Genomic DNA, 18,848 nt, shown 5'->3' on the forward strand with positions numbered 1-18,848 from the left:
GTACTGACAAATTTTGTTATGATTATTTTAAGGATTTGTGTATTGCAAATGGCCTTAGGGGAGAGAGAGAGAATCTGTCAGGTAAGGTTGTGGTTCCTTAGCTGTGATGTAAATTTACAGCATGCACAGTACCTGAGTGGGGCTGCCTGTGTTGTCCCTGTGGGGGTTGGAGGACAAGGGAGATGAAGGCAAACATGCTGCGTGGTATGCCTTCAGCAATGGTTTCTGCTGCAGGAATTTCATGTCTTCTGCCAGCATCCTTGAAACTGTCTCCCTAACATAATGAGGTTGTTAAAAGTTCTGCTCAGCTTCTCAGACTCTCGGCTGCCTTTTTCAGAATCAGCAGGTGCCCTTATGGGAAAAATGGTTCCAAATCCAAGGCTCACTTCTCTGAGTTTCCTTCTTTGTTTTTTTTTTTTTTGTAGAGACAGAGTCTCACTTTATGGCCCTGGGTAGAGTGCTGTGGCCTCACACAGCTCACAGCAACCTCCAACTCCTGGGCCTAAGCGATTCTCTTGCCTCAGCCTCCCAAACAGCTGGGACTACAGGCGCCTGCCACAAGGCCCGGCTATTTTTTGGTTTGCAGTTTGGCCGGGGCCGGGTTTGAACCCGCCACCCTCGGTATATGGGGCCGGCGCCCTACCGACTGAGCCACAGGCGCCGCCCGTGAGTTTTCTTCTTAATTCTGGATTTTGGTTCTGTAACTCTTCACTGCTTCTTGGTGTTTTCACATAGGTGCTATTTATGTATTGTACAGTTTTTCTAGTTCTGTTTAGTGGGTCCAAATTTCCAAGTCTACCATTACTGAAAGTGGTAGATGGTGAAGGAAATTCTCAACTCCAAGGTTTCAAGGCCATCAAAAAGAGAGAAATATATATGTATTGAGAAAAGAAAGTACTGTCACGAAATGCCATAGGCTGGTTTGGCACCTGTAGCTCGTGTGGTTAGGGTGCTGGCCACATATACCAAGGCTAGCAGGTTAGAACCCGGCCCCGGCCTGCTAAACAACAACAACTGCAATAAAAAAATAGGCAGGCATTGTGGCGGGCGCCTGTAGTCCCAGCTACTTGGGAGGCTGAGGCAAGAGAATCGCTTAAGCCTGAGTTTGAGGTTGCTGTGAGCTGTGATGCCATGGCATTCTACCAAGGGCGACATAGTGAGACTGTCTAAAAGGAAAAAAAAAAAGAAATGCCATAGGCTTCTTTGATCACACACAGACCACATTGACCTATATATATCTGAAAATAAACAGTTTGTCTAGCCCTTTAGACCCCCTCCTAGCAATATACTATTTGACTTGAGGCTTAGTTCCACTGTTAGCTACATTTTTTGTAAAAGCCTTCCCACCCTATCTATCACCCTCACTTCCTCACCCAGCCAAAGTAAAGCCTTCTGTCCCTCTATTCTCCTCCTGTATTTATATCTCTGTTAAGGCACTTCTTCATCTCTGCCATGTATGATAGTTGGCTGACTATTCAACCTCATAATTAACAACTTGAAGACCAAATGTCTTAAGTATCTTTATATTCAGAATGCTTTGAATCTAGAATTTATGAAAATGTGTGCAAAAGCCAACAAAGGAGACAGAGAAATAGGCAGAGAAGAAGAAAACCAAAGGGGTGGGGATCAGGAAAGTCAAGAGAAGAGAGTGTTTTTAGAGAATGAGGCAATACTGAATACTGTTGAGATGTCAAAATGTTGAAGCCTGGAAAGCACCTTCTAAATGTGGCCACATGGAGGATTCAGTAGAACACAAATTTTTATTGAGAAAGATTGGCTAAATGTTGTTTATATAGAGTCACTTCATTTTTCAGGCATGTCAATTAGGCAAGCTCTCCTTGAAGAAGGATGAAGAATTCTTAGCAAAAAGAGGAGTCATTGCCCTTCTGAACTACCATCAACATTCCAGAGAAGAGGTAGATAGATGCTAGATTCTGGAGGATATGTAGAGAAGAGCTAGGCTCTCAGGCACATAGTGCTCAGCAGAGATGGTACCATGAGCCCCAGGCTTTCCTGGTCCTAGGAGAATGCTTTGGATCAGAGGTCTAGTAGAAAAGTCTGGGCATTGCAACTGGTCTTCATAGACTGACAGGCCTGCATCAGGCTGGTCCTGGGTCTCCTGTTCCAGCTGCCCGATGGACACCTCCCTCTGGACTATACTGCACAGGGCCACAGCGCAACTGGGGCTCTTCTTCCTCATACCAGCGCTGTTCACTGAAGTCAGGGAAGAAAGCTGCAATCTCTCTGCTGGCTGAAACCACAGAGTCTGTAAGGGGTGAGGAGACAGAGAAGGGTTCTCACAAGGAGCACTGGGTGGAAGCAAGAGACAGTCATAATTAGGTTCAGAAACCTGACCCTCTACCTCTGCCAGCCCACTGCAACCCAGGGCATGTAGAGAGTCCATGGGCCACATTTGCCAGGATGGCTACAAAGGGCCAGAATCACAAATGTACAGAAAGCTCATTGGAGGGATCCTGCTATCAATCTTACCATACAGCCTGTCCACTAATCCCAAATATCTTCCCTTATTTGTGGCCTGTGTGGACAGGGGAAATAGTCACCTGAGCCATGGGTGGTGTTGCGGGTGTCAGTGAGGCCGAAACTCCCACGAATTGAATCTGGGGCCATGTGGCGTGCTCGAAACACTCTGGTAGGTCCCATCAGTGTTCGCCAGAGCTGAATGGCATCCTTGTGGGCGAGGATATAGGCTCGGATTGGCCCACTGTGAATGCAAAGTGCATATGAAGAAATCTGGCCTCTAGTCTAGGAGGGCATGAATGAAGGCACCCTGTGCATCCTGAGAGTTTCCCTGCTTTTCTAGCTAAGCACCGGTACTGCTTCAAATAAATAGAAGATGGTTGAGGGCTGCTGCTAATGTACAAAAACAGCCACAAAGATCAGCAGAGTTGCAATACAGAACTCAACAATTCTTTTCTACAGCTGTGGGATAGGTACCTAACAAATCATTTCTTCAGACTTGACATTGGTTACAACTTTAAAGAGTAGCAAATGAATAAGTCAGTTTATGGGGCAGAGGAGATATATTTACCTCAGTAGATGAAGATTCTAGAACAAAAATGAGAAGTACCTGGCCATGAACTCCACCAGCCGCTGATAGAAAAAACGCCCTGTAAAGAGAGAGTACCTTCAACAAAATATCTTCATCTTAGTGCCCAAGAGAATGTTTTGTTCTTCTACCTCCTTACCTAGAATAATAAAAACTGTTTTTTTTTTTTGTTTGTTTGTTTTTGTAGAGACAGAGTCTCACTTTACTGCCGTTGGTAGAGTGCCGTGGCGTAACACGGCTCACAGCAACCTCCAGCTCTTGGGCTTATGTGATTCTCTTGCCTCAGCCTCCCGAGCAGCTGGGACTACAGGTGCCTGCCACAACGCCCGGCTATTTTTTTGTTGTTGCAGTTTGGCCGGGGCTGGGTTTGAACCCACCACCCTCAGCATATGGGGCCAGAGCCCTACTCACTGAGCCACAGGCGCCGCCCAATAAAAACTGTTTTAAAGAACAAGGAGCACCTCAGTGCAGTGGCTCATGCTTGTAATCCTAGCACTCTGGGAGGCCAGGCAAGTGGATTTCCTGAGCTTAGGAGTTCAGAACCAGCCTAAGCAAGAGTGAGACCCTTTCTCTACTAAAAATAGGAAGCAGGCGCCTGTAGTCCTAGCTACTTGGGAGGCTGAGGGAAGAAGATTGCTTGACCCAAGAGTTTGAAGTTGTTGTAAGCAATGATGCCCTGGCACCCTACCCAGAGCCTCAGAGTGAGACTCTGTCTCTAAATAAATAAATAGGCTGGGTGCAGTGGCTCATGCGTGTAATCCTAGCACTCTGGGAGGCCTAGGCAGATAGATTTGAGCTTAGGAGTTGAGAGCAGCCTAAGCAAAGGTGAGACCCTGACTAAATAAAATAAACAAATAATAGAAAAACTATCTGGGTGTGGTGGTGTATACCTATAGTCCTAGTTGCTCAGGAGGCTGAGGCTAGAGGATCACCTGAGCACAGGAGTTTGAGGTTGTGGTGAGCTATGATGTCATGGCATTCTATGAAGGGTGACAAAGTGAAATTCTTTCTCAAAAAAAAAGTAAGGATCTTGATCTTGGAGTTTGACAAACCTGTGTCTGAATTCAGGCTCTGTCACTTACAACCTATGTAGTTTCAAGTGAGTCATTCACTTTCCTAAGTCAGTTCACTAATCTATGTAGGGGGATATAACAATACCTACTTTTTAGGGTTGTTGGGAGAATTAAAATAATGAGTGTTTAGGTGATGTCTGACAGAGTAAACATTTGCTAAAGATTAACTACGGATATTATCAGGACATAAAATTAAGTAAAAATTAAGTTGGGACTATGAAAGAGGTAGAACCCCCGCAGAAAAAAAATAGATAATAATCACCAAAAAATTGTGTAGAAACCAATACTCCAGAAGACTTGACCACAATTTTATACAGTTGGCAGGTCAGAGAGAGCCCACCATTATATGTTCCAGCTAACATCTCTCTTATAGGACTACTGGTCCTACCTTCATGCTCTTGATAAAACCTCTGGCAATCTTCTTTTCTCCACAGGAGTTCTCTCATTCGTACAATAAGGAACTTGTTGCTCAGAATCTGCTGATGAACAGCCTGGATAAAGACCACCCCCAAAACAAAAATCAACCAGGAAACCCAGGATGACCAAAAGAAACCATGAGGACCCCCTGGGGTTTAGGACTTGAGCGTCTGTCCCATTGGTAAGTCAGAAGAAAAAGGTGGGGTGAGGTCAAGACCTTTAGACACATAGCCAGAGTGTGAGCATGGGTAGAAGGGGACAGGAAGTACTTTTTCTGTCCTTCCATGCTTACATCTCCTTGAATTCACAAGACCCATCACCCACCACTATAAAAGTCTTTTGCTAGTTGTCCTGCCTTAGTTTCTCTTATTCTCTCCAAAGCATCATACTTGATAGACTAAAACCCTATAATTTACATGTCGCACTCTAGTCAGAAGGTTTTGGGTAGTTCCTATTATTTCAAGAATGAAGTTCAACCACTTTAGCCCAGTACTGAAGGCTGCACTTTCCTTGCCCTCTACTACTTTCAAGTTCCTAGTCTCAACAACCCAGGCTGCCGGTGGTTTTCAGACCCATCACACATGTTCCTACCTCAGTGTCTCCTTCTTGAAGTACCTTTCCTCCTCCTGCCACTAATCAATTCCATCCTCCCTTTGAGGCTTGGCCAAGTCCCACCACTTCCAATCTATTCCTGACTGCTCTACTCTTCCTCTGCAACATAGTGGGCTTAGTACTGCCCACTACTTATCAAACTATGGTAGGCAGAATCCTAAAATGACCCCCACATCCACCAAGATTTCCCACACTAATCCCCAGAATTGTGATATGATACAACATGATTGTATTACATTATATAATTAAATGGATTTTGCAAAAGTAATTAAGGTTACTAATCAATTGACTTTGCTATATAATCAAAAGGAAGGTTATCCAGGTGGACCTAATTAATCACATGAGCCCTGTAAAGCAGTTTTCTCTGGCTGGAGACTGAAGGAGAAGTTAGAGAAATTCAAAGGATAAGAAGGATCTGAGGCACTGATGCTGTCTTAAAGATGGAGTGGGCCTTGTGATGAAGAATGTGAATGGTTTCTAGAAACTGAGAGCAGCTTCTGCCTGAAGACTGGCAAGGAAATGGGGACCTCAGTCATACAATCACAAGAATTGAAAAAACTGCCAAAACCTGAATAAGCCTGGAAGTGGAATCTTCCCTAGATTCTCCAGGTAAGGGCCCAATTGGCTGATTTTGGCCCCGTGAGACCATAATGAGATAGCCCAGCCAAGCCTCCTGTACATCTAAACTATCAAATTATAAAATAATAAATAAGTATTACTTTAAGCTCTGAAGTGGGTGGTAAATTGGCATGTAGAAATAGAAATTAATACATATACATTGTCTTGAGATTTTGGTTCTCTTTATTATTGTATTGGGTTCTTTCTTATATTTTAGATCTGTCCCAAGTCTCTACTAGATTTTTTAGTCTCCTTAGGGTCAAGAGTTCCTGATTTGCTTCCACAGCCTCTGGCACCACACTATGTTGTCATTTGCCACAAGTGGCCCTGTAACACCTGAAACGTAGCAATGCCCAGAGCTTATAATAGAGGCCTAGGGTTTGTTCTTACCTCCAGAATCAGTGGGTGAGCAACTGCATCAGGCTTGATCAAGGCTAGAGTGAGCTGGAGAGCCTGAGGGCTTCGCAAGATTGAGGCCATTTCACTCCTGCCATGAGAGAGCTGGATTATGGACCCACCAGTGCTGCACTCCCACCCTTTCCTACTCTGGAGCCATAAACTTGCAAGCCAACCAGTACCCTCAGTCCTGACACTCATAGGGCACCTGACAGTTTCATCATGAGGCTGTACCCATTTTATTTAACTGCCCATTTGGGCTCATGGGATTGAGGGAAGGGAGTGGTAGAGGGGGCATTCAGGTTGCCTTGTGGATTTATACAATCTGGTTTGTGTGACTGTAAGCCTACAAGGGAGTTATCCATTTAATAGAAATTCCAGTTTAAATACCACATGCCTCTGCCAATATTCTGTTCCCTTACTTTCTTTTGTGTTTTACATAGGATTTATGATTTACATTCCTAAACATCTGGGCCCTGAGGGCATGATGACTGCTCCCCCTCTTAAGGCCCTCTATCCCAGAGTGCTCTCCTATCAATTTTACAAACAGAAGATTGATGGACAAGAATCAGGGTGTTGGCAGGATACCAATAAGTCTGCTGGATATACACCACCTCTTTTTTTTTTTTTTAGAGACAGAATCTCACTTTATCGCCCTGATAAAGTTTAGAGTACTGTGGCGTCACAGCTCACAGCAACCTCCAGCTCTTGGGCTTAGGTGATTCTCTTGCCTCAGCCTCCTGAGTAACTGGGATCACAGGTGTCTGCCACAAGGCCCGGCTATTTTTTTGCAGTTTGGCCGGGGCTGGGTTCGAACCTGCCACCCTTGGTATATGGGGCTGGCGCCCTACTCACAGAGCCACAGGTGCCGCCCTCACCGCCTCTTATCTAATATTATATATAAGTCAGGCTCTTCCCTGCCCAAATCAATCCTGTTACTATACTCAGGCTGACCTCAGTGGCAAGGTTTGTCAACATGCAACTCCAAAGTCAGGGATTGGTTGTAATTTTGCATCTAAAGTAGCTGAAGCAGCTGGCACAAAGGTGCTCAATCAGTTTTATTGACTAAATAAATCTATACAGCCTTATTTCTATTTGTTTTTGTATTCCCAGTATCAGGCATGTTGTGAGAGCTCAATAAATAATTGTGGAAAAGGCTCAGCACAGTGGCTCACGCCTGTAATCCTAGCACTCTGGGAGGCCGAGGTGGGCGGACTGCCTGAACTCATAGGTTCAAGACCAGCCTGAGCAAGTGTAAGACCCCATCTCTAAAAATAGCCAGGTATTGTGGTGGGTGCCTGTAGTCCCAGCTACTCTGGAGGCTTAGACAAGAGAATCGCTTGAGCCTAAGAGTTTGAGGTTGCTGTGAGCTATGACCCCACAACACTCAACCCCAGGGTGACTGAGACTCTGTCTCAAAAAAAAAGAAAAATTGTGGAAATACTATATTTTATATGCTGGGCGTGGTGGCTCATGCCTATAATCCTAGCATTATGGGAGGCCAAGGTGGGTGGACTGCCTGAGCTCACAGGTTTGAGATCAGCCTGAGCAAGAGCAAGACCCATTTCTACTTAAAATGAAAAAAATTAGCTGGGCATTGTAGCAGGCACCTGTAGTCACAATTACTTGGGAGGCTGAGGCAGGAGGATCACTTGAACCCAGGAGTTTGAGGTTACTGTAAGCTAGGCAGATGCCATGGCACTCTGGCCCAAGGGACATAGTGAGAATCTTTCTCCAAGAAAAGTAACAAAACAGAATTTTATAAACTGAACTAGGATATGTGAAGTCTTTTCCAAGTGTGAAATTCCATTTACATGTGAGAAAATGATCACTTCTGTAGGAATAAAGACTAAGCCTCAAAATATTATCTCTGATTTGCCAACAATACAGAGAAGGCTTCCATAAACACATGGATAACATTCTCATTTTTCTTAGCCTGAACATAGCCTTACAATCACATTAAAGGTGGTGTTGGGGTCTGGCTCAAATAAGGAAATGCCACAATCTATTCTACTCGTGCCCTTTCTACAGCTTTTGAAAGACTTGGGGCAGAACCCCCCACTCTGCCCTGAGCTCTGACGACCCCAATCAACCGCAAGAGACGGCGCTTGATGCAAATAGCAAGAGGATTTTATTCCAGCATGCTGGGGCTTGACTCACAACTCTTTTAGGAGCCGAGGAGTCAAGCCCCGAACAGCAGGTTTTACAAGCTTATAAAGGCAAAAACCATAAAGTAGGGAGGAGTAGCAGACATAGCAGGGGCTTTAGGGAGGGGTAGCAGATATAGGGGCTTTTCCAGAAAAGAAGAACTCTGGTTCATTACTCATCTGTCTTAAGACAAGATCAGCAGTTAAACATTTGCTTAGCTTTTTTCTTTCAGAACCTGTTACCGGTTATCTGCTTCAGCTCGGGGCTATTTCCTAGGACAGTTACAAAAGGTCACATTCTTATGGTAGGGGGCGAGGGGTGCTGCTACATATCTGGTCCCCCCCCCTTTTGGATTTGGTAGTACTTTCCTTCACTTTCAAGTTGATGTTTTACTCAAACCATAAGGCCAGTCTAACCAGTACAACATCAGCTAACCCACTCCCCAAACACCCACGTGGAGAGTAACCTAGTACCTTTGCTAGTTACCTATGAATCTATGGAGATGTCCATGTCTCCCCTTCCTCATTCTCCATATCCAAAATATCACCAACTTCTGGCAATTTTGTCTACCCAGTGCACCTCAAAATCCAATTTTCTCCCTCTCAACTGCTATCATCCCAGTCGAAGACATCATCATTTCTCCTTGGACGTCTGTAACAGCCTCCTCACTGGTCTCCCAGGTTCTACTCCTTCCACCCTCTAAAATACGTTTTTCACACACACAGAGAATAAACTAAAAATGCAAATCTAGTCATATTATTCCCCTCCTTACTCTTGCAGGAGTGTCCAACCTTTTTTCTTTTCATTTCTTTTTTTTTGAGACAGACTCTATGTCACCCTAGGTACAGTGCTGAGGCATCACAGCTCACAGCAATCACAAACTCTTGGGCTTAAGCAATTCTCTTGCCTCAGCCTCCCAAGTAGTTGGGACTACAGGCGCCAGCCACAATGCCTGGCTATTTTGTTGTTGTTCTTGTAGTTGTCATTGTTGTTTGGCAGCCCCAGTGTATATGGCCAGTGCCCTAGCCACTGAGCTACAGATGCCCAGCCCTTTTTTCTTTTCTGCTGCACATTGGAAGAATAAGAATTGTCTTGGGCCACACATTAAATACAAAAACACCAATGAAAGGTGATGGAAAACAAAAACACCAATGAAAGGTGATGGAAAACAAAAAAGGTCCATGCATACTTTTTCAAAATCCAACACCACAGATAAGCAAAACAGTCCTCAAATAATCTAGATGAGGCCTGAGAGCCGAAGGTTGGACACCTCCACAAGTTTAAGGTGTACTTTACTCTTATAATAAAAACCAAAATCCTTATCATGGCCTACCAGGCTAGCCTGATCTGGAGCCCTAAGCTCCTTAAAGTTTCTCTTGTTCCAGTCTCATGAGCTTTTCAGTTCCAAAAGACTTTCTGGCCTGAAAGCATTTTTGTGAATAGTTTTTGCAGTTCTGAATGTGCTTTTTCGGGTTATCTCATACGCACTGGATCTTAGCTCATTTTTCCAATTATAATTCAAATTTCCATTAGTTATGAATTGTTACATCTACCCCACTAAAAGGTCGGGAAAGCAGTACCTAGCACACAGCTGGCTCTCGACAGCATCTGTTGAATGAATCAATGAATGAACGCAATACAGCTTTTCCGAGGCCAGGCCGTTTGTAGTGAGGACGTGGTTCCTTTCCTAATGCAGCTAAGTTGTGGTTCTCTTGGTTCTTGATTTATTACAAATGTTAACAAGTCGAGAAACTAAATTTTACAAGTTGTGGAGTCATTTCCCCCCCCACGCCCGAGGGGGCCACCACTCCTCTTCCCTGCAGCCAGCAGCTAAGCCCCTTGTCCTCCCACGCGCGGCCGGACTTGCAGCGCGGTCATCCCGGGGCTCACACCTGTGGCCACGCCCTCCGGCGCCCGGGACTTACGGCCTCAGCTCTTTACCTGGCACTTCCGCCCGCTACTTCGCTAGGCTTGCAGCCGCGCGGCCCCCGCCCCTCGTACCCGAGGCCTAATACCACCCCAGATCCTGCCCCAGTTATTTGGAGGCCCAGTTAAATCCGAGTCCGCCTCCGGACTCACCTGTCCTCCCACCACGGCGCCCGGCCACCAGGCACCGTGCTAGTTAGCTTGTAGGACTCTAGCGGGGTCCTTCAGGCGTTCGGCTGGGCAGCCCTCCTTGGGGTCCTCGCAAGATTTCGTAGCAGCCGGGAGATCTCGGGCGGAGTCGGGAGTGGTTCGGAGTGGTGTGTGAGGAACCTCAGGCCGAGCACTCTGCTTGGCCAGGTTAGATGTGGGGGCAGTTTGCTTCAGGAGGGCTGACCTTCCTTCCGATGGCTCTTCTCTCTCTCTAGCACTTGCCCAGGACAGACAAGTCGGAGGATGAAGTCGTCTTGGGCGGCGGGACTGAGCTTGTGGAAACAGCCCCTCCGAGGCCGGGATGGGAGCTGTCGGGCGGGAGGGCGTGTTGGGCCAGGGGGCTGGCGCAGCGCTACCCTAGGAGGCTGAACTGAAAGAGGCGGCAGCCTGGCAGGGGGCAGTGCCCACCTGCGAGGACACCAGCCTGGACTTTGCGCGACTCATTATTTTCCCTGCCTATTGTACTGCCTGGAACATGATTGATGCCCATTATCTATCAAAAGTATGCCAAGGGCAAAGATCTTGGGCGCTCAATCGCGAGGGCACAGCCAGTCGTGGAAAGTCTTTTGGCTCAGAGCGATACATCGACGGGAAGGTTGGCAGCTAGTACATGTATAAGGGTTGGTGAAGGATGATCCTTGACTGGAGCCCAGGTGTATATAGAGCGTGAAGGAACCAAGTTTAGGAATTTGGGCAGCAGGGTGCAAGGTGGGTTACCCTGGAGCCTACTAAGGCAGCCTAGGGTGAGGAGATAAGAACTAGAATTATTCCAGCTGTGTAGTGTGATGTGTGGAGAGGATGGTGACAGTGGGAATAGAGTGAAGTGAATTGTGGCAGGTTTAATAAAGGTGGCAGGCAAGGTGTGGTGGCTCACACCTGTAATCCTAGCACTCTGGGAGGCCAGGGTGGGTGGATTGCCTGAGTGCACAGGTTCGAAACCAGTCTGAGCCAGAGCAAGATCTTGTCTCTAGCAAAAACAGAAAAATTAAACAGGTGTGTCTGGCACCTGTAGTTTCAGTCACTTGGAAGGCTGAGGCAGGAGGATCGTTTGAACCTAGGAGTTTGAAGTTGCTGTGAGCTATGATGCCATGACATTCTACCCAAGTGAGAGAGTAAGACTCTGTCTCAAATAAATAAATAATATAATAAAAGTGGCAAAAATGTCTTCACTCAGGAGGGAATCACAGAGATTGAGAACAGTGAAAATAAATGGTAACTTACCAATTTAAAGACTTACTTGCTCATTTGACTGACTTCAATGTCTGCATACACTGGTGTGCACTCCTGTGTATGCAGGAATGTTGGAAGGAGGGTGTGTGGTGCTGGCAGCTTGTTTGCGCAGTGGTCTTTCTCAGGAGAATCCATTTCTCACCTGTGGGGTTGTGAAGGCACATGCCCATTTCTGCTCTCACAGCATGAGTGTAAACTTAACATGTGCCACTGAACAGACATCTGGTTTTAGTTTTATTTCCCGGATTCACCAGGTCCTATTTTGTTTTCCACCCTAATCTTCGTTAACATACATTTGAACTATAGGGACTTTGTCTTTTAGACTGTGATCATTAACTGAACTTTGCTTCCGTGTAGAACATTTTAGTTCTATATTTTACAGTTGCTTTGACTATTCTCAACAGCAAGCCTATGTAATAAAAAGGCAGATATGATTTTAGGAGGAGACCAAATAAATAGCACACTTTTTCTGAACTTGGGTGCCAGTTCTTTTTCTGAGTATGAAAACCAAATGTGTCTGCCTTCTTAAACTCTGCATACTCAAATTTAATGCCCAAGTCTCTTAAAGGCTTCACTTAAAGGAGGGAAAAGGGGGCCAAGGTACACTTGCTTGTCTCTGTTCTTGAAGCTTCGGCCAGGGGGAAGAAGTGTGTAAGAGTCCAGGAATGTTTAGGGGAAAATCTCTTCTCATGGAACCAAGATAGCACCAAGAAGCATTTACTTTTTTTTTTTTTTTGAGACAGAGTCTCACTATGTCACCCTTGGTAGAGTGCTATGGCATCACAGCTCACAGCAACCTCAAACTCTTAGGCTTAAGCAATTCTCATGCGTCAGCCTCCCAAGTAGCTGGGACTACAGGCGCCCACACAACACCCAGCTATTTTTTTGTTGTTGTTGCAGTTGTCATTGTTTAGCTGGCCTGGGCTGGGCCAGAACCTGCCAGCCTTCGTGCATGTGGCTGGTGTCGTAACCCCTGTGCTACAGGTGCCAAGCCAAGAAGCACTTACTTTCTAGCAGAGTTAACTCTGATTTCAACCTGTATATTTGGGAATTGGTTAAGAGGCTGACTTAAAAAAAAAAAAAGATAGGCAGCACCTGTGGCTCAATGGAGTAGGGCGCCAGCCCCATATGCTGGAGGTGGTGGGTTCAAACCCAGCGCCGGCCAAAAACTTTAAAAGAAAAAAAAAAAGAGAGATTTCAGTTTGAGGTGATGGTAGGATGTACAAACAAACAATCCTGGAGGTTAAAAAAGTAGATAAGGTTGGCCGAGTGCAGTGCACACCTGTAATCCTAGCACTTTAGGAGGCTGAGGTGGGAGGATTATTTGAGGCTAGGAGTTTGAGATGAGCATATGCAAGAGCAAGAGCCCATTTCTATTAAAGAAAAGGGTTAGCTGGGCATGGTGGTGCATATCTGTAGTTCAGAGGTTGCTGTGAGCTATGATGACATCACTGCACTCTAGCCTGGGCAATAGAGTGAGACTGTCTCAAAAAAAGAAGAAGTTAAGGTCGAGTCTGGGAATTGTCAAAGTGGTGATAATTGGAAATAGGTTAGTGAAGAATTGATCATGGGAGTATGTAGAGAGAAAACAGGACCAAAGACTATTTCTTCCCTTGTTAAATAATAATTTTAAAACATTACTTGTGGGGCAGTGCCTGTGGCTCAAGGAGTAGGGTGCTGGCCCCATATACCAGAAGTGGCAGGTTCAAACCTGGCCCCAGCCAAAAACTGCAAAAAAAAAAAAAATTACTTGTGTATAAGGGAGAACACTAATAGATTAATTTCATCTAGCAGAAACAAAAATAAATTTATGTAAGAGAAAGAGTAAAAAGGAATAAAGGAAAACCTGCAGATGGTTTGTGGCTTTTGTTTTTCTTGGGTAAGCTGCTGATTAGCTGGCAGCCAACGAAGAAGCTGCTTCTGGACAGATACTGTTTGCACAGGCGTCAGTATCTTTTGTTGAGTATGAAACCCTGTATATAGAATAATGTAGAGCCATAAGGTCTAACTAGTAATCAAAGTCTGATTTTTATGAAAGTGTAGATATAACCAGAAGTTAACCAGCCATTGTTCCCTAACTTTCTTACTACCAGAACAGGTTACTGCTTAAAGGCATTATCCTTCCTGATAGGTGCAAGACTTTTGACCTCTTCCATTACTTCTATAGAAAACTTTGCTATTGTAAAGCCTAAGATTGGTCTTTGAAGTATTTTTCAGACTCTGCATTTTGGGGGGTGGGGGAACTGACACCAATTGGCCTGTGGATGGGCCTGGAACAGATCCAGCAGCTTTGAGACTCCACAATCAGGAAATCTCCCAATTGAGAAGATAATCTCTATGTGTTCATCCCCCTGATAAATAGACCCAATTGCCTACCCTTTGTCCACTAATCTATCATTAAAAACCCTTTCTGCCAAATTTATGAGGAGATAGATTTGAGGAATTACTCCCATCTCCTCGCCTGGCACCTTTTGAAATAAAACTCCACTGCAACACCTACTGGTTGTTACCAGACGAAGAGAGTCTGGCCATCTGTCACTGCCAGCCAAATGCAGGGATGGGGATTAGGTCCAACAAGCTTTATTGTCAGAGAGCCAGCAATTTGGAGAACAATAACAGTAACCTCTCCAAATCTGTTCTGCTCTTTCATTCCCTAAAACCATAGTTTGTTTTGTTTTGTTTTTTATTTTGTTTTGTTTTGTTTTGTTTTTGAGACAGAGTCTCAAGCTGTCACCCTGGGTAGAGTGCTGTAGCATCATAGCTCACAGCAACCTCTAACTCTTGGGCTCAAGTGATCCTCTTGCCTCAGTTTTTCTATTTTTAGTAGAGACAGGGTCTTGTTTTCTTTTTTTTTACAAACCGTTGTGTTGAGGGCTGACTTTCTTTCTTTTTTTTTTTTTTTTTTTGTAGAGACAGAGTCTCACTTTATTGCCCTCGGTAGAGTGCTGTGGCCTCACACAGCTCACAGCAACCTCCAACTCTTGGGCCTAAGCGATTCTCTTGCCTCAGCCTCCCAAGTAGCTGGGATTACAGGCGCCCGCCACAACGCCCAGCTATTTTTTAGTTGCAGTTTGGCCGGGGCAGGGTTTGAACCCACCACCCTCGGTATATGGGGCTGGTGCCTTACCGACTGAGCCACAGGCGCCGCCCCGAGGGCTGACTTTCAATAGATGGCAGTGAGGGAGCTGCTCTGCTACGTACGAAACCCTGGGCCAGAAGCAGGTCGTCTATGAATGGTTTAGCACCAGGTTCCCCACAAATGTGCGTTGCGTGACAGGCGAGGGGGTGGCCGCCTTTCCCGCGCCCGTTGAGACAGGGTCTTGCTTTTTGCTCAGACTGGTCTTGAACTGATGAGCTCAAGCAATCCACCCACCTCAGCCTTCCAGAGTGCTAGAATTACAGGTGTGAGCCACTGCCCTGGCAAAACCACAGTTTTATAAAGAAATGTTCAAAGCAAAAACTATATTGGCCTTTATCTTCAATAATAAACAATAATCTGTACAAGCCAACATTTTCGGATTCAAAAGTTAGTCTCCTCAGTCAATTGTCCTGAACTATTCAAGATACACATCTTTTACAGTTGAAGCTAAACCTATAAAATAACAAGAATGGAAGACATGAAGTGAAGGTCATGTACTACCTAAACCAACCAGACCAGCTGTGTCATCTGGACCTAGCCTGAACAATTCCATCTTATTCTCACTACATGTGCTGTCACCGTCAGTATCTTGTCTTTCAATGGGCTTTGGGCAAGGGAACCAGTTGGGTTGTTAACAAGTACTTTCATCATATTTATGCCAGGTCTGCACCATTTCCCTTATCTGAATTTCTGAACTTTAATCAGAATAATTTCCCCCGTTTAATCAGACTCTACTCCAATCCAAATTGACCATGAGGGCTTTGTTATCCTTCTGAGGAGCATCACAAGTTGAATGGCTGTGCGGCAATGTTTAGATACCTGATTATACAGCAGAGGAGGGCAAAACAAAAAGGAAATCTTAAATACGTTTAAACATATTTGGAATACATTTCATAGCCTACTCATTGGCCTAAATTTAATAAGTATAAGTAGTCTCACAGATTAGTCAAGTTTAGCTAATAAAGTGGCTTTCTTTCTCAATTAATTATTTAACTTGTTCTGTAATGTAAACCCTGGTATAAAAAATGTGCTAGCAGTTGCACAGACCTCATTTTGGTAGATCGGTATCTAGTTGATGACTATTCTAGCCAATGAATTTATGGTAGTCTATGGGGCCTCTAAGGTTTGAAATGCTTTAATTTGCTATTTAAATAATAGTTGAATTATGAATCACCTAGCCAGGGTGAAATGTTTTTGTACAAACCAGTGAAATTCAGCATCTTTGATCCCTTTGGATAAGTAAACATGTTGGTCTCTCAGTAGAGGAGAGTAACTGAGGGCTTTGTTTTTAATACCTAGAAAAGCAAGATAAATTTAATTGTTGGAAATTGTCAGTGAAGGGGAAAATATTAACAAAAGGAAAGAGGAAAGAAAAGGAGGAAGAGACAATAAAATATAAGTCTAAATCTAAGTCTGTTGCCCTAATCATGGTTCTCAATCTGAAGGTTGTGGGAAGAAGATGTATATAACCAGTATCATTTTCTTGATCAGTAAAATATCAGAAGGAGACTATCTACTTCTTTTTGGAAGTAATTTGCTTCTGGAGAGCCTCAAGAGGTCCTGAGAAAATGTGCCCGAGGTAGCTGGGTTATAGTTTGATTTTATACATTCATGGAGGCAAGAATTACATGTAAGACCCCAAGGTGAAGGGCATCTCAAAGCAAGGGTAGGCGTAGGGGTGAGTAGGAGAAATTGTGGGGTGGTTTATAGGTTATAGATGAGTTTAAAGCTTCTTTGATTAAAGAAATGAAGCTTCACTAAAGGCTTAGAATGTTTTAACTGAAGGATGTCTATTAACCAGAAACGAGCCACAAGACATTTACTAAAACTCAAGTGATCTTTTAAGTAAACTGCTGGCTTGCAGGTATGATTTAAGCTTTGTCTTGTGTAATGTTAGGTCAGTTAATGGTTTAGCATTTCATTATTACAAAGGAAATTTCCAAAAAGGGAGGAGGGTATGAGCTCCTTTCTCATGGCTAGCAACTCGGCTTTAGGGTTTTCTGGGATCCCCTTGGCCAAGAGGGGGGTCCATTCAGTCAGCAAAGGGGCTTAAGATTTTATTTTAGTTCATAAATTTTCAATACTGGCTAATAAAGAATTGGGTGGCGCCTGTGGCTCAGCGAGTAGGGAGCTGGCCCCATATACCAATGGTGGTGGGTTCAAACCCAGACCCGGCCAAACTGTAACAAAAAATAGCCGGGTGTTGTGGTGGGCGCCTGTAGTCCCAGCTGCTCAGGAGGCTGAGGCAAGAGAATCGCCTAAGCCCAAAAGCTGGAGGTTGTTGTGAGCTGTGTGACGCCGCTGCACTTTACCATGGGCGATAAGGTGAGACTTTTGTCTCTAAAATGAATAAATAAATAAAAATAAATAAATAAAAATTATTTCTTAGTGCTCATCAAAAACATGTAAAATAATTTTTTTTGAGACAGAGTCTCACTTTATCACCCTCAGGAGAGTGCCATGGTGCCACAGCTCACAGCAACCTCCAATTCCTGGGCTTAGGCGATTCTCTTGCCTCAGCCTCTCAAGTAGCTGGGACTACAGATGCCTGCCAGAACACCTGGCTATTTTTTTTGTTGCAGTTTGGCCAGGGCTGGGTTTGAACCCGCCACCCTCAGTATATGGGGCCAGTGCCTTACCCACTGAACCACAGGTGCTTCCCATAAGCTCTGTAAAATAATTTAAAGAGGCTTATTCTGATCCAGGTTTGAGGACTATGGCCCATAGCCATGCACAAGAAACCTTCAGCCAGGGGACTTGCCATGGTTGGGTTACAGTTTGGTTTTCTAGATTTCAGGGAGGCAGAAATTATATATTAAATCATAAATCAATACATGGAAGATGTACATTAATTTGACCTGAAAAGGTGGGAAATCTTGAAGGTGAATGGGAATCACAGGTTACAAGTGGAGGGGGTGGTATCACCCTAACTCACAGCAACCTCAAACTCCTGGGTTCAAATGATCCTCCTGCCTTCCTCCTCTCCCACTCCCCCAACCCCTCCCTCCACCATCCCCTCCCCACGAGTAGCTGGGACTACAGGCACTTGCCACTGTGCCTGGCTAAAATTTTCTATTTTTAGTAGAGACATTGGCTTAGTCTTGCTCTTGTTCAGGCTGATATTGAACTCCAGAGCTCAAGGGAGCTGCCCACCTCAGCCTCCCAGAGTGCTAGGATTACAAGCGTGAGCCACAGTGCCTGGCCTATTGGTCAGCTCAAATATTTTTTCTTTCTTTTTTTATTTTTTTGAGACAGAGTTTTATTTTGTCACACTCACATTTCACAGCAACCTCAAACACTTGGGCTCAAGCAATTCTCTTGCCTCAGCCTTCCAAGTAACTGGGACTTCAGGCACCTGCCATAACGCTTGGCTATTTTTAGAGATGGGGTCTTGCTCTGTTTCAGGCTGGTCTTGCACCTGTGAGCTTAGGCAATTCACCTGCCTTGGCCTCCCAGAATGCTAGGATTGCAGGCATGAGCCACTGCACCAGGCCTAAAGATACTTTAATTTGTAGTTGGTTAAAGAAATTAAGCTTTGTCTAAAGTCTTGGAATGTTTTAAGATAAGGACATCTGCTCATCAGGGATAAGCCACTGGACATATACCCACACTCAAGTGTTCTGTTAAGTAAATTGAAGTCCTACAGGTGTGGTTTAAGCTTTATCTTGCTTAGCCTTTGTTGCTGCCCAGCCAGGTTCATCTGTCTGCTGCCCAAGAGAAAGCCAATATCCAGAGACAGCAGGGTTTATAGCAGAGAAAGAGTTTATACTGTTTAGCGGTAAATGGGGAGACATAAGAGATTTTTCAAATCTGCCTCCCCAGGAATTGGGGGTGATAGAGTTTTTAAAGACAGTTTGGTGGGCAGAGGGTTAGGCACTCAGGGACTGTTAATTGGTTAGTTTTGGGGTGCAATCACTGTCTGGGTCAGTGGATGCATTGGAATATAGTTCCTTGGGTGGGAGCTCTAAGACAAGTTGAGCCAGTTTCTTTGTCTGGGTGGGTCAGTTAATCT

The 18,848-nt window shown here is 44.7% G+C and overlaps 1 protein-coding gene across 3 annotated transcripts; it reads right to left on the reverse strand.

The window, feature by feature from the left end:
• Positions 1–1,741: 1,741 nt before the first annotated feature.
• NME6 (NME/NM23 nucleoside diphosphate kinase 6) lies at positions 1,742–10,518 on the reverse strand. Of its 3 annotated transcripts, XM_053600203.1 has the most exons (7): positions 10,411–10,514; positions 9,912–10,049; positions 6,178–6,274; positions 4,529–4,631; positions 3,089–3,128; positions 2,562–2,722; positions 1,742–2,266 (listed from the first exon to the last, which is right to left on the reverse strand). In XM_053600203.1, the coding sequence occupies exons 3-7, from the start codon at positions 6,265–6,267 to the stop codon at positions 2,100–2,102; spliced, it is 561 nt and encodes a 186-aa protein (XP_053456178.1). In that variant the 5' UTR covers positions 6,268–6,274; positions 9,912–10,049; positions 10,411–10,514; the 3' UTR covers positions 1,742–2,099. The 3 variants fall into 3 exon arrangements, with proteins under 3 accessions (XP_053456178.1, XP_053456177.1, XP_053456176.1); XM_053600202.1 differs by lacking the exon at positions 9,912–10,049 and having other exon boundaries at positions 10,411–10,518; XM_053600201.1 differs by lacking the exon at positions 10,411–10,514 and having other exon boundaries at positions 9,912–10,231.
• Positions 10,519–18,848: the final 8,330 nt, after the last annotated feature.

Source organism: Nycticebus coucang, chromosome 8, assembly GCF_027406575.1.
Source record: "Nycticebus coucang isolate mNycCou1 chromosome 8, mNycCou1.pri, whole genome shotgun sequence".
Classification (NCBI taxonomy): Eukaryota; Metazoa; Chordata; class Mammalia; order Primates; family Lorisidae; genus Nycticebus; species Nycticebus coucang.

Excerpts from the sequence above, each read along its gene's own strand:
- NME6 (XM_053600202.1), bottom strand. The coding sequence starts at position 6,267 with ATGGCCTCAATCTTGCGAAGCCCTCAGGCTCTCCAGCTCACTCTAGCC. Across the intron at positions 3,129-4,528 it reads GTTTTATCAAGAGCATGAAG|GGCGTTTTTTCTATCAGCGG; the intron begins GTAGGACCAGTA and ends CTCTCTTTACAG. Across the intron at positions 2,723-3,088 it reads CTGGTGGAGTTCATGGCCAG|TGGGCCAATCCGAGCCTATA; the intron begins GTACTTCTCATT and ends TTGCATTCACAG.